At 50.8% G+C, this 15,283-nt stretch overlaps 1 protein-coding gene across 1 annotated transcript; it reads left to right on the forward strand.

Annotated features, from left to right (window-relative positions):
- The first annotated feature begins 701 nt into the window (after window positions 1-701).
- On the forward strand, window positions 702-2,616 carry LOC149402042 (low affinity inorganic phosphate transporter 1-like). Its single transcript, XM_089608955.1, has 2 exons — window positions 702-1,179; window positions 1,329-2,616. Exons 1-2 carry the CDS (start codon window positions 735-737, stop codon window positions 2,396-2,398), a joined length of 1,515 nt encoding a protein of 504 aa, XP_089465081.1. The 5' UTR covers window positions 702-734; the 3' UTR covers window positions 2,399-2,616.
- The last annotated feature ends 12,667 nt before the right edge of the window (window positions 2,617-15,283 follow it).

Below are 15,283 nucleotides of genomic sequence, written 5' to 3' on the forward strand. Positions count from 1 at the left end.
GAATTAAATTATGTTCGAAACACATCCCTATATGCAACACATTATACCATAGATCCGTATATAATATATAATCAGCTTAATAATATCATTTAATGAACCAAAAAAAACTATAGGAACATAAGCAATTCTAAACCCCACACACACATTTGGAAAAAAACTAAAAATTTAGGGAAATAATTAGACATGTAAAAAAAAAAAAAATTGTTGAACGAAAAATATAATAAAGCAAAAAAGAAAGAACAAGAAAGAAAGAAAGAAAAAAAAAGGACCCGCAACTTGCTGATCAATTAAGTAGAAACATGTCAAAAAAATATCTATGAGTGTCGAACCATCTGAACATAAAACTTATATTATAAAATTGTTTTTCATATTAATTATGAGAACGTTTCATTTATTATGAAAATAACTCATTATCTTTTAGTTTTATCATGAAGTTATAATATTACTAGACTTATTAAATAATTATTTTACTATTTTATTTAAATTTTTATAGTAATTTATAGTCTAGGAAAAATTATTTTAAAATAAAAAAATGAGATAGCTATACAGTTTTATAAAAACAAATGCGATAGTTATGAAATTAAATAAAAGTATAGTTATTTATAACATTACCATCTGCAAGAGAGGTATTAATGGAATATTTTCCAAAAGTTGGGGGTGGCCCAGGCCACCCCCGTGGACTACATAGGTCCGCCTCTGAATGGTACCATTTCACGGCCATAGTCATCGCCGGAATGGGATTTTTCACTGACGCCTACGACCTCTTCTGCGTCTCGCTCGTCACCAAGCTCCTGGGCCGGATCTACTACACCGACCTCACGTCGGAGAAGCCGGGCTCGCTCCCGCCAAACGTGGCGGCGGCGGTGAACGGCGTGGCTTTCTGCGGGACTCTGGCGGGGCAGCTCTTCTTTGGGTGGCTCGGCGATAAGATGGGGAGGAAGAGAGTGTACGGACTCACGCTTCTTGTCATGGTCATCTGCTCCGTCGGATCGGGGCTCTCCCTCGGAAGCACGCCAAAGGCCGTGGTGGCCACTCTCTGCTTTTTCCGGTTCTGGCTTGGCTTCGGCATCGGCGGTGACTACCCGCTCTCCGCCACGATCATGTCCGAGTACGCCAATAAGAAGACACGTGGCGCGTTTATCGCTGCTGTGTTTGCGATGCAGGGCTTCGGAATTCTAGGTAACGTTTTTATTCTCTTATACGCCATAGCACTGTTTTGATAGCTTTCTGGGTTTGACTTTGAATATCCCCTTTTTCTTTTTCTTTTTAATTTCAATCATGAGGATTGGTACAATAATCATACTAAACAAATAATAAATATCTTTCAGGTGGTGGGATTGTGGCCCTGATCGTGTCGACGGCATTTGACAAGAGTTTTCCGGCGCCGCCGTACGCAGTCGACCGGGTGGCGTCCCTGCCTCCACAGGCGGACTACATTTGGCGCATTATTGTCATCTTCGGTGCCTTTCCGGCGGCCCTCACATACTACTGGCGCATGAAGATGCCGGAAACTGCCCGTTACACGGCCCTCGTGGCAAAGAACGCCCAGCTGGCCGCGGCCGACATGTCCAAAGTCCTCCAAGTCGAGCTCGAGGCCGACGAAGAGAAGGTCCAAGCGCTAGCCACCTCGACCGCCAACAGCTTCGGCCTCTTCTCCCCGCAATTCGCGCGCCGCCACGGCCTTCACTTGCTCGGGACCACCACCACGTGGTTCCTCTTGGACATCGCCTTCTACAGTCAGAACCTCTTCCAGAAGGACATCTTCACCGGGATCGGTTGGATTCCGCCGGCCAACACTATGAACGCCATCCACGAGGTTTACAAGATCGCCAGAGCCCAAACTCTTATCGCACTCTTCAGCACCGTCCCCGGGTATTGGTTCACTGTTGCGCTCATCGACTACATGGGCCGCTTCGCGATCCAACTCATGGGCTTCTTCTTCATGACCGTCTTCATGTTTGCTCTAGCCATCCCTTACAACCACTGGACCCAGAAGGATAACCATATAGGGTTTGTGATCATGTACTCGTTGACTTTCTTCTTTGCTAATTTTGGTCCCAACGCTACCACGTTCATTGTCCCGGCCGAGATCTTCCCGGCCAGGCTTAGGTCAACCTGTCACGGAATATCTGCGGCTTCGGGAAAAGCCGGGGCCATAGTCGGTGCATTTGGGTTCCTATATGCAGCGCAAAGCACGGATCCGAAGAAGGTGGATGCAGGTTACCCAACCGGGATCGGGATCAAGAACTCTTTGATCATGCTCGGAGTCATTAACTTTTTGGGAATGTTGTTCACTTTCTTGGTGCCGGAGTCAAAGGGAAAATCGCTGGAAGAGTTGACCGGAGAGAACGACGACGGGGAGCAGAACACGGCGTCAAAGGATGTTAATCCGGTTTGAAGTAGTACCGCTAATAATGGTTGAATCAACATAGCTAGGTCGTTACAATGTTTTGTGACAACATATAGTGTTCTCTTTTATATAGAAATTTGCATGCTTGTAAGTTTTTCTTTGTTCTTTTTGTGTTTTTACATTTTTGTAAAGAAAGATACATCTAAGCTGCCCCTTAAAAAGTAACAAAACGATCCATTGTACTTTCTTTTGCCGAGTAATTATCAGTAGCATCTATTCTATGAATAGAACACAATCTAAGGAATATAGAACATCATTTTTACCCTATTCGAGTTTAATTTCATATTCTAAGAAAGAATTATAATATTCAAAGTTAATTCATTAGAGAAAGCTAATATAAATTGTTGCTAAATAACACGTTAGTTTATGTTGAGAAATTTCATTAATTGGGCTCAATAGTTGATTAAATATCAAGATTAGACCTTAACTTTGAAAAATATCTAAAACTGGACTTTTGACCCAAAATCGGACAAAAATATCCTTCTGAACTCTATACCTCATTCACTCATTCATTTCTCATCAGTTTTTCACTTCAATCTTCTCTCTCACTCTCGAATCCTCTCTACTTCAGTGGATTTCAAAAGAATCATGGGTAATATTACTAACATAATCATTTTTAATAAGTTTTTGATTGTATATGATAGAATGTAACGATAAAAATCGATCAGATCTAAAAAACATAGTAAAAAAATATGGGTTTTAATTTTTTTGTACGATGGTATACGATATGGTATGATGAGATTCAACTTTTTGTACGATGAAATTTGGGGAAAAAATTATAGTCTGTACGATGTTATAAGATTCTATACGATGCAATGTTGTACGATGATGTATGATGGATAAGCTAGTTTTACATAGTTTGACTGTTTTTTGCAGTTTTTATCATGGTAAACGGCACTTGGGAGAAGGAAGGACACCTATGGAGGTTCACCAATGCAGATACGCATGCATTCGATGTTTCGAAAGAGAATGTACACGGAGTTAGTAGATTTTATATAAGAGAAGCTCGAGTTAGACAGATTCGTGTTCGATTGAAAACTCGAAGTCCCACACACAATGGGTACAATTCCGCTGGGTCCTACCATTTTGAAGGACAATGGTGATGTTTCGCATTTTATGAAGCATAAATATCGTAATAGATTTCCATTTGTGTAAGTTTGGTACCGAAACAGATCATTACGCCTATTGCGTATCGAGGAGTATGTAAATGGAAAGTTGTGGAAGTTGGAAGGTGTCTTGCAATGAACCGAAGAAGAGACGAAATATTCTTGTTATCGAGGATCGAAAAAATGATCCTATAATTGAAAATGAAGACGGTGGCTGTGACGATGACTTGATTAACGAGTACAAGGGTGCCGAAAACGGTGAGAAGTATACAGGCGTGATAGAGATTGTAATCATTATAACAGTGACAAATATGATGGACACAATAGTGAAGAAGGTGATGAATACGATGGTGGCGAAGGTGATGAATACGAAGGTGACAGAGATTATGGAGATAACAATGGTAGAGGTGAAGAATTTGAATAATTCGCCAATCTGGAAGAATATGAAGAGTTTGTGGAAACTTTTACAGTACCAACGGGTCATTGTGAACCATCGGGTCATTGACAGTGTAAGTCTCCGATGATCGGATCACCTATCGTTCGTTATTCATGGAAAGCACCCGAGTTCACCGCCGATGATGTTGTGAAGGAAGAACCGAGTCGTTATCCAAGTCATTCTTATACAGGCGTAATTTAAGTGGATTTAAATTTTCAAGAAAAATCTGTTAAATTATTGTTTGACTAACATTTGAAAGTAACAGGTAGCTCAAAAGAAATATATATTGGGCAGCAGTTTGAAAACTGTTAGTGGTCCGTCCCGGCTCGATGAAACGACAACGGCCGCGATAACGGCCGTCCTTGGAACTCCCTACGGCGCTCGGCCGGCCCTGGGCCGTCACTCGACCAATGGCCGGCCCAGGACCGACACTCGGCCATTGGCCGGGCCTGGGACGTCGCTCGGCCTGCCCTGGGCCGTCACTCGGCCAATGGCCGGCCCAGGACCGGCACTCGGCCATTGGCCGGGCCTGGGACGTCGCTTGGCCGGCCCTGCCGTCACTCGGTCGGTCTTGAACCTTTACTCAGCCAAGGGACTTCCAAAGCGTCCCTGGGTCCCTAGGTCGCCTATAAATACGAGGCTCAGCCCCTCGAATCAGTTAATCCAAAATTGAGTACCGCAACGCTGCTAAACTCATAACTCACTCGTTTCTCTCAAGCTTCGACTCTCTAAACACCTAACCTCTTTTACCCACCTCAATCCTACTAATGTTGAGCATCGGAGAGGTAAACAAAGGCACCCCATCTGTTTCCCCTTTGTAGTTCACACGTTCTTTCCTGCTTTTCAGGTGTAGAGACGAGGCAAGCATCATCAACAGCTAAGGGACGACTTGGGATACCAAGTCCGACACGCTAGAGCCCGAACGCGATCACTTGGTCTGGCCTTGGGTCGAACCGTTTGGGGCTCCTAAATCGTTGTCCGAAAACGAGCGACAACATTTTGGCGCTAGAAGGAGGGGATCTCCCGACCTTGGCGACGCTCTCCCTCCCAATCCTTTTCCTTGCTACCTCTACGACTCTCGAGAGATGAGTCAAATTCCCACTACCTCCGCGGGCACTCGAGCGACGGGCTTGAGGTACGGCTTCGAAGCCTCGCGCACCGTCTAGGTGGGCAGCCTCGTGATAATGAGAGCCAGCCCCAAGACCCGGCGTACGACCTCGAGGCCGCACTCCGAGAGGACACGGCTCGGAGGCTCGCCGAACTCCTAGACCGTCCCAGCGTAGACGGCACACTTATCGCCGACCTCCTCGGCTACGACGTCGAGGATAGGTCCGCCCTAGGCGACTCCGACCCCGACTATGTGGGGGAGTCAAGAACCGACGAGGCAACACCCAGCCTCGCCCAGTCACGGTCTGAGAGGACGAATGGCGCCCCGACCAGACCATCACACCCGGCAAGACAGCAGACACGGTCGTATTCCCGAGGACCTGCCCCCTCGGTTTCAAGAGGTGGCCGGACACGGCCTCTCGCCGAAGGGAGAGCCGTCCTCGGGGACGATGGGGCCGACAGCCGAAGCGCTCGCCGAACGATTCGGCCAAGGGCGACCTCGCCCCGCCAGGCGCCGAGTGTGGACCTAAGGGAGCGCCTAACGGCGCAGAGAAACTCCCGAATGGAGGATCTTCGCCAAAGGCTCAACTCCCAAAGAGACGCACTCCCTGCCACCACTCTCGGCCGACCTCAGGCCAACGTCGGGGACCAAGCATCCAACGAGCGCCAACAAGCAACTCCCGTGGTCCCGACGGTCAGCCCACCTAACGTGCTCGACATGGTAATGATGATCCAGAGCCTCCAAAACCAGATCATCTAAATGAGGGAGTCGGGGAGGCAAAGGCCTTATGGAGGGATCTAGGAGTCATACTTTCCCTTCGCTGCTCAAATCCTCGCGCAGCCTTGTGTGGGGAATTTCAAACTGTCGTCCATCCCTCCCTACGACGGACGGACGGACCCGAACGTCCACATCCAGTATTACGAGACGTGGATGACAATGCAGGGACAGTCGGACGCCACCCTGTGTCAAGCCTTCAGCCTGACCCTCACGGGGTCGGGATTTGAATGGTTCTGAAGTGTAAGACCAGGGAGCATCTCGTCCTTCCGGGCTTTGCGAGAAGCTTTCCTTGCTCGTTTCGCCACTCTCGTGGCACAAAAGAAGTCGAAGACCTACCTCCAGTCTATCTGGCAGGGGAGTGACGAGACCTTGAGGCAGTACCTCGCTCGTTTCACCGAAGAGTCTCACAAGGTCGAAGGGTTCGACGATAAGGACGCCATCACGGCGATCACCGAGGGAGCTCGCACGAGCAACTTCCTCAAATCTATTGTTGGAAAGGTCCCGCGGGACATGGCAGAGCTGATGTCGAGAGCCCGCACCTACATGGGAATCTAGGACTACCTCGATGGCCGAGACGGCCGGAAGTCGGGAGGGCAAAGCGGTCGCCGCCGCGACGATCAAGACGGAGATCGTCCCGACCCTCGAAAGAGGAGGAACAAGGGAGGCCAGGCCCCTAACGGTCACTCCCCCCTGGGCCGAGACCCCCGCACGTCGATAGCTTCCGAAAGTTTTCGGCATTCACCCATCTGAACACTCCGCAAGAGCGGATCCTAGCTCTGCACGCGACAAGCTAGGAAGCCCCGCTCCACTCACAAAGGATCCCGCGAAGCGGGACCGAAGTAAATTCTGCGAATACCACCAAGACCATGGGCACTTGACGTCCGAGTGTTACCAACTCAAACGTCAGATCGAAGCCCTCATCCAAGATGAGAAGTTGAAAGAATACGTCCTCAGAACAATCGGGACGGCCGTGGCAAACGGAGAACGCCGCGGCAAGAAAGGAAAGGTCTGACGACGGTAACCGTCACAGATCGGACGGCGAACCAAGAACCGGAGAGCTCACAAATGCATGTCGTGGGCTCAATCATGGGCGGCCTGGAGTTCGGGGACTCAAGCACACAAAGAAAGAAGTATGTGCGGGAAGTCTCCCAAGGGAAGATAGCACATTACATCAACCATACGTACGAGGCTCCCCCTCTGGCCCCATTCGAGTCCATGTTCTTCACCAACTAGGAGGCGGGGCAGGTGCTCCACCCGCACAATGACGCGATAGTCGTCTCGGCCCCTGTCGCCAACAATCTTGTCCGGAGAATCCTGATCGACAACGGCAGTTCTGCCGACATCATCTTCAAATCAGCGTTGGACAGGATGAAGCTGACCGGGCTAAGACCGACCCCAATCTCGACCCCACTCTTCGGCTTCTCCGGAGAGAGGGTCATGACGGAGGGCACTATCGACCTCCCGGTTACTTCGGGACACCGGGGGGATCGAGGTCACTCACATCGTGTCATTCCTAGTTGTGGATCAGCCCTCGGCGTACAACATCATCATCGGCCGCCCGACTCTCAATCGGTTGAAGGCCATAACGTCCACCTACAACCTGATGATGAAATTCCTGACCGAGAAGGGGATTGCCATAATGTTGGGAGACCAATCGATGGTGAGGATGTGCTACATCCAAGACGTGGACGGAAAGGGAAAGGGAAAGATGGTGAGCACCATCTTCTAGCTCGGAGACAAATTCCCATGCAAGATAGAGGAAGGGGGCACATTCGGGGAGTTGGACCAAAGGGACGATGTCGAGCGTCGGAAGGTGGAGACACCGGATGACCTCGTTCCCGTCGTGCTGGACGACACCAAGCCTGACCAAGTAGTCAAGATAGGCGCCCAGCTCTCGCCCGAAATCCGACTCCAGCTCGCAGCCTTTCTCCGCGAGTTCAGGGACGTCTTCGCGTGGACAGACTCCGACATGCCGGGGATCGACCTCGAGATAATGGTCGACCGCCTCAACGACGACAAGAGGGTGACTGAGCGCGTCCAGCCGAGACGGGCATTCAGCGGAGAGAGGTACCAAGCCATTGGTGAAGAAGTTGACAAACTTCTCGCCACCAACTTCATCAGGGAGGCGGAACACCCCAAGTGGGTGTCCAATGTCGTAATGATTAAGAAGCCAAACGGGAAGTGGCGAATTTGCATAGATTACAAAGACCTCAACAAGGTCTGCCCGTAAAACAGCTTCCCTCTCCCGAGAATCGAGCAACTTGTGGATGCCACGGCGGGCCATGAGCTGCTAAGCTTCATGGACGCCTACTCAGGCTACAATCAGATCCGCATGCAGGAGCCGGATCAAATCAAGACCACCTTTGTTACGAACCGCGGACTTTACTGCTACAAGGTCATGCCCTTTGGCCTTAAAAACGCGGGTGCAACGTATCAAAGATTGGTGAACCGAATGTTCGCCAATCAAATTGGCAAAACAATGGAGGTCTACGTGGACGACATGCTAGTCAAAAGCCTCAAGGCCCATGACCACGTTCGAGACCTCCGGGAAATGTTCACGATCTTGCGGCGCCATTCTACGCCTCGCACGCCGATAGGTAGCGGGGCGTCGGCTGATCGCGTCCGCGCACCGGACCGTTGATCTTGGCAGCCTAAACCCGAAACTTGATACGCGTACCGACAGGTATCGCACTCGCTGGAAATTATGCTCGCCTCAAGCCCGTTCTGGCACACAACATGGACGCCGACATGTAGCATACATGCCGAAAATTGGGCGCGACAACTGCTCAGCTCGCACGCACCGATAGGTAGCGAGTCACAAATGAACGGCAAAGACTCGCATCCGCCCGACGAAACTAGTCTAGCCATTGTCCGCGGAGAATCTCGCCGCCAGGTGCGGCACTAAGCTGTGCAAACCGGTTACGCTAAATATAGTAAACCGGGGATCGTAAGACACGCACTATTTGAACCGCGCAAATCGATTACGCTAAGCATAGTAAATCGAGAAAATAAGACGCGTGATAAACCGAAAAAAACTTCAGCTAAAACAAGCAATGTTGCATGAACAACCCAACGGAGAAGAAAAGAAAATACGACAGATATCCAACAAAAGGAAATAGAACAAATATCCGAAAGGAAGAGAAAGCAAGCGCTAAACAATTGCGCAGAAAACCAAAACAAACTCGACTAATCAGAACCAAAGTCAATCTGCTCCTCCTCGGCCTCGGGCAGAGGGGCGCCCGATCCATCGGTGGTCTTTCCGCCGAGCGGGCAGTTTGTCGATTGAGCAGCCTCTGCGGGAACCTGGGGAAGAGGGTCGTCCACCTGTGGCACATCATCCAAGGGAGGAAACATACTGTCGAAAAAGGAAAAAGTGGTCCCACGAGACGCGTTCTCCTTCGCGGTCGTGTCGCGAACGCGTACGACCGCTGCGTAACGGGCCTCCTCTAGGGCAATGTCCCAATCGTCCTCTAGATCCGCCTTCGATCGCACGGCGTCATCCTTCTCTTCGATGAGGGCCTGCATCTCCACCAACAAAGAATCCCTCTCCCTCTCTGCCTTGACGCGAGAGATCTTGCTCGCCGACAGTCGAGCATGGACGATCTTTAGCTCCTCATCTCGGACTGAAAGCAACGCTTGGAGCTTCTTCGTCTCCCTCAGGAAGGTGTCACCCGACTGTTCCGCCTTCTCCCGGGACTCCATCTCGGTGGCTAGCTCCGCGCCTAGACGAGACACCTCCTCGTGGGCCCGCTTCGACTCCTCCTCGAGCGCCTGAAACTCATGGGCGGTCCGAACCCCTGCCAGTGCGGCGGCGTGGTTGGCCGCTGCACTCTCCATGTCCGTCTTCATAACCTGCATCCGCCGCAGCAGATCCCAGAGAATTCGATCGCCCCGTTCTTGGCGTGCAAGCATCTACAAAAGCAAGTGGCATACGAGCAGTTAAGTAAAAAAAGACGATCATGCGCAAGCCAAATGACAAGTCATACCTTTCGAGCGTCGCTAATCCCATCTTGGAAATATTCAAGGTCGCTCGTCGTCAAGAGACCCTTAATGTCCCGCAAGGGGTCATCGAGTATCCCCTGGGAACATTGACCCCTCAATTCCGCCGTTTCCGAGAGGAGCATCGAGTCCATGCCGTCTTGCGCCACCAACACGTGAGCAAGCTTATGACTGGGAGGTGAGCTGAGGGAGGCTGACAACGATGGTCGCTTGCTCGACAAGATCGCCTCGTTCCTCGCCCATGCCGGCGATCCCCCACGGCGAGCCTCAACTCGAGAGCGGGCCACGGCAACGGCCTCGGCGGTAGGTTGCACCCTAGGCACCCGCACACGCGAACGATGTCGAACCATGGTATCTGTCACAAAAAAAGCAATAAACGGTTAGAACATGGTCGCAAACGATAGAGAACTGCGATAGAACAAAAACACATATATGGTTAGTACCCCCCACGTCGGGGAGGGGAGCGGACGAAACCCTCGGCCTCAAACTCGGTGTCCTCCGCGACCTCCGCGCCAGGGATAGGACGTCGAGGAGCTTCGTCGCCGAGCACAAACCATCCGGTCGTCGCCATTAGATCCGGAGACTCAAACAACGACCCTTGTCGTCTCGAATCCGGGACCGCCCTGATCACCGCTTCGAGCTCAAAGTCTTTGACATCGCCTGCAGGTGAGAAGTCGGCCGCGGGACCAAACGCGAGAGGCGTCACCCCAAAGGCAGACTCAGACACCCACACCCAAGGATATCTGTGCTTCGAAGTGACCTTAGTGATGATGGCAAGGCGCTTCCGGTGTGCTACTAGATAAGAACCCGGCTTCTCGGGCACCCCCCGAACCACCATGAGGTCCTGAATGTCGTCCGCAGTGACGGCCCTCTTCTTTGCTCGATAGAGCATCATGTGGCATGCCGCGACCACCCGGTAGAAAAAAGGGGATATCTGTGAAGCGTGCACCCCCAGTCGAACTAATAAATCCTGAATCACCGGCTGGAAAGGCAGTCTCAGTCCCCGGTGAAGACTCGCTTCGTGAATCGCGGCATACCCCTTTTCGCGGACGAGTAGGAAGATCGTCGGGTAGTGACCTCAGGATCGACATCGACTCCGGGATGCAGCAGCGCTTCCTCAAACTCATGAAGTTAGCGAGCGAAAGCGAACTCGGGACGTCGACGCCCGAACAATCGATGTCACCGCGAATTGCCGATTCTCCGACCGGGAAGGTTAAGGCTCGCGCTTCCTCCCGCGCAGTTAGGGAGAGCATCATAGCCGGTGTGGCATGGCGGCCCAACGACTCGCCCGAACGCTTGACGTCGGGAACGCTTCTCGAGCAAGGTGGTACCCCCTGACAGTCGCCTGATCGAGCCGGTCGGCTCCCCTCGGGGCCGACGAGATTGCTCGGGCGCGCGTCCGGCTGCCAGCCGACCGGGCTCCCTTCTTCGGGCCGGCCCAGGCCTTGATTGATCAGGTTCCCTTCCGCGCGCGCGTCTAGTCCAACGACCCGGCCCAATTCTCGGCCGGCCGGGTCATTTTCGCTCAAGTCCGGCCCGAGCGGGCCCTCAACCCCCTCGCGCGCGTCTGGCCCGGCAGCCCGGCCAAGCTCTCGGTCGGCTGGTTCCTCCACGCGCGGGCCCGGCCCGAGCTGCCCCTCGCCCTCGTCGCGCGCACTCGGCCCGGCAGCCCGGCCTAGCTCTCGGCCGGCAGGCTCCTCCACGTGCGGGCCCGGCCCGGGCGGCCCCTCGCCCTCGTCTCGCGCACTCAGCCCGGCAGCCTGGCCCAATCCTCGGCCGGCTGGGTCTCCAGCGCGCAGGCCCGGCCCGCTCGGGCCTAGGGTTTGCCCAGGGGACAAGCAAGCCACCGCCCCCTGGCCAGTGCCACCTGGCCGGGCCGGCCCCTCCATGGGCGGCGTCGCCCGGCGCCGGCGGCTCCCCAACGGCGCGCGTCTCCTCCAGCGCGGCCAGGCTCGGGCCGATCTCCTCTCGGGCGCGACTTGCAGACAACCCAGCAGCCCCACTCGGTCGGGTAGGGGCCTCCCCCGTGCCGGGATCGACCCGGTCAGCGCCGACGTCGGCCGGCGCGCCTCCTCCGGCGCCGATCTCGCCCGGAGCGACCTTTCCCGATTCGCACGCTCCACCCAGGCGGCTCCCCCTCGCAGGCGCGACCAGTGGCCGGCCAGACGGTCCCACCCGGTCGGGTAGGGACCTCCTGGACGCTGGGGTCGACCCAGATCGCGCCGCCCCCGACCGTCACCCCCCCCCCCCCTCGGCGCCGTCTTCGACCGGCACGCCTCCACCAGCGCCGCCCAGGGCTGATGTATCTCCTCCGGAGACCCCCTGGGCGAGCAAGCCCGCGTGGGCGTCGTCCCCGGTGTCCTCCTGCCGGCGCGAGCCGTCTCCGGCGCGCGCGGCCTCTCCCTCGCCGGCCAACCACGCTTCAACCATGGAAAAGTCTCCCCCGGTCATCTCTGCGACGTTGCTTGTGCTCGATGAGTGCGGTGCGCTAAAAATGGTTGGAGGAGACGAAAATTGGACCAAAAAATTGTCCAAATCCACGTGTTGGTCCCCGAGCAAATGAAACAAATCATCTTCAACGGCCCCACACCCCGATAAGTGGTCGGTGGGGTCCATGGGCGCAAAGAACGAGACAAAAAGGGGAAAATAGAATGGTGAAATAAAAAATAATAATTAAAAACCACCGGGACGTACCTTTTTTACGACAAGCTGCTCCGATAGGCCGGCGACAACGAAGACCTTGAGTTTACCACGCGAGTTACACTCGGTGATAAACTCGGGGGGCTAATGTTACCGGTCCGTCCCGGCCCGATGAAACGACAACGGCCGCGATAGCAGCCGTCCTTGGAACTCCCCTCGGCGCTCGGGTAGCCCTGGGTCGTCACTCGGCCAATGGCCGGTCCAGGGCCGGCACTCGGCCATTGGCTGGGCCTGGGACGTCGCTCGACCGGCCTTGGGCCGTCACTCGGCCAATGGCCGGCCCAGGACCGGCACTCGGCCATTGGCCGGGCCTGGGACGTCGCTCGGCCGACCCTGGGCCGTCACTCGGCCAATGGCCGGCCCAGGACCGGCACTCGGCCATTGGCCAGGCCTGGGACTTCGCTCGGCCGGCCCTGGGCCGTCACACTCGGCCGGTCTTGAACCTTTACTCGACCAAGGGACTTCCAAAGCATCCCTGGGTCGCCTATAAATACGAGGCTCGGCCCCTCGAATCAGTTAATCCGAAATTGAGTACCGAAACGTTGCTGAACTCATAACTCACTCATTTCTCTCAAGCTTCGACTCTCTAAACACCTAACCTCTTTTACCCACCTCAATCCTACAAATGTTGAGTGTCGGAGAGGTAAACAGAGGCACCCCCTATGTTTTCCCTTTGTAGTCCCACGTTATTGCATCTTTCATTAGTGTTGGGGATCGTGGGTTACAAACAATGAATATAACCCTCCCACTTAGTTTTTGGAGTTGGTTCATCGACTCTTATAAGTTCGGAAACAAATTTCCTAGTTAGAGAGCGACAGAGCGGACAACTAGAAGAGAATCCTAGATCGACATGTTCAAAGCAGTATTAGTGCATAAAGGCACAAGGTACATACTCGATCTTTTCCTATTTTCTATTTCGGGAAAGTGCATGAGGGAAGTGTGAACTTCAACTCACTCGAACACTTGAAAGTTTGAGATTACACATCTTTTTATTTTTCGGCTTGTCTACAAAGAGACCTCTCACTCAAATTTTCAAGAGCATATAGATTTTGAACATATGTGATATAGATATAGTTTTGAAAACATTTTGAAAACTTATTTGATTTGGATGACAAAATATTTTCAAGTTTGAAAGTGAAAACGGTTTTTCAAAATTCAAACTAGTTTTGTAAAAAATCAATTTCAATTAAACTTTCAAAAATCAAAAAATTTTAATCTTTACACATCATGTTTATAATCATATGAAAAACATTTTTGCTCAAGAAAATTTTCTCATTAGAGTTATATAACTCATGGTAGTGGGGTTTGAAAATCCGGATTTCTAAAAAAAACTGGAGTTTCAGACAGCCGCGCACCTCGGAGTAAAATCGCCATATCTGGCGGCTCCGATGTCCTTTTGAGCCGAAACCGGTGACATTGAACAGAGGACAGAAAGAGCTTTAATTTGATTCAAGAATCATTAAATTTAGATTTCTGAGCAGAGAGTTATGCCACTTTTAATGCGGGTTTACTCCAGCTCGAAGAAAAAGAAATAAATTAAAGCTTGGTCCTTTTTAGGTGCGAAAAAGAATCAAGTGTAACGGAACGTTTTAAGATGTTGTTTAAAGCTTTTATTTGTGTTTTATTAGCAGGGTAATAACATAAAATAAAAGAAATAACAGCAAGCATAAAACGATTCAAGTAAAAAAAAGAAACTAGCAAGATATCAAAACTAGTCACAAAATTTTACTCGAAATTTCTCAAACCTTTAAAACACGTTTTTCAATATAAAAAAATAAAAACTTTTAGAACTGATTCTAATGTGTTTTAAAAACATCCCAAAATCATAGAAAATCAACATGCTTTTTAATTTAAAGACAAGAGCATTAAATTAAAAAAAAAAATCTAAGATTACAATTCTAACTTGTCACAAAATTAGTAAACTTTCGAAAACGATTTTCAAGCTCATAATTTTAAAAACATGTACATGCATATCTTTGACCATAGCTCTGATACCATTTGTTGGAATTGATCTAGGATTTAAGAAAAAGATTAAACGCTTCGGGAAGCGGCGGAATTTTAAAAAATTTCTTTTCAAGTAAAAACAGTTTTTACTAACCTAGACAAAGAAGCAAGTACATGTAATTAAAAATCAATATGAGCTAAGAGTTTACTAACCTTTCTTGAAGCTTGAACTTTGAAGAAGCTTTTGGAAAGTTCGCAACGCTCGTCTCCCCTCGCAGCACGTCTCTCTTTCTTTCCTCGGCACCTCGAGCAACCACGAAAGTTTCTATCACTAAATCACTCGAAATAAAGGAATCAGTGAGTGGACACTTTTAAACACTACGACTTAAGAACAAGTCTTGAAGTCGCAGAGCTAAACACTAGGTCGAGTGAGGACCTAGGTGCCAAGACAAGAAAAAATCGAAAATAAACTAGAGAGAGAGAGAGAGGATTTTCGGCCACAATGTCTAGAGAGAGAGTCTCTCAATCTCTAACTTGTGTGGAATGAATGGAATGAGAAGAATGAGGCTCCTATTTATAGGAGAGGTCTTACCTTCAATAAGGTAGTTTCCTCTTCTATAGAATATCACATATTCATGAGCAAAATAACCCTTATTTCTTATTCCATTTGGGCGCCCAAGGCAGCCTTCTAGAAGACTAGGATTTGTTTCCTTTTTTGTTCCTTGGCTTGCCTATTACTCTCTTGGCCGAAATACCTTGTGCATCCTTATGCAAATTTGTTTCCTCTTTTTCTTTTGGCAAGT

Source organism: Urtica dioica, chromosome 3 (assembly GCF_054948205.1).
Source record: "Urtica dioica subsp. dioica isolate 48M chromosome 3, U.dioica_male_clone48M_v1_H2, whole genome shotgun sequence".
Lineage (NCBI taxonomy): Eukaryota > Viridiplantae > Streptophyta > Magnoliopsida > Rosales > Urticaceae > Urtica > Urtica dioica.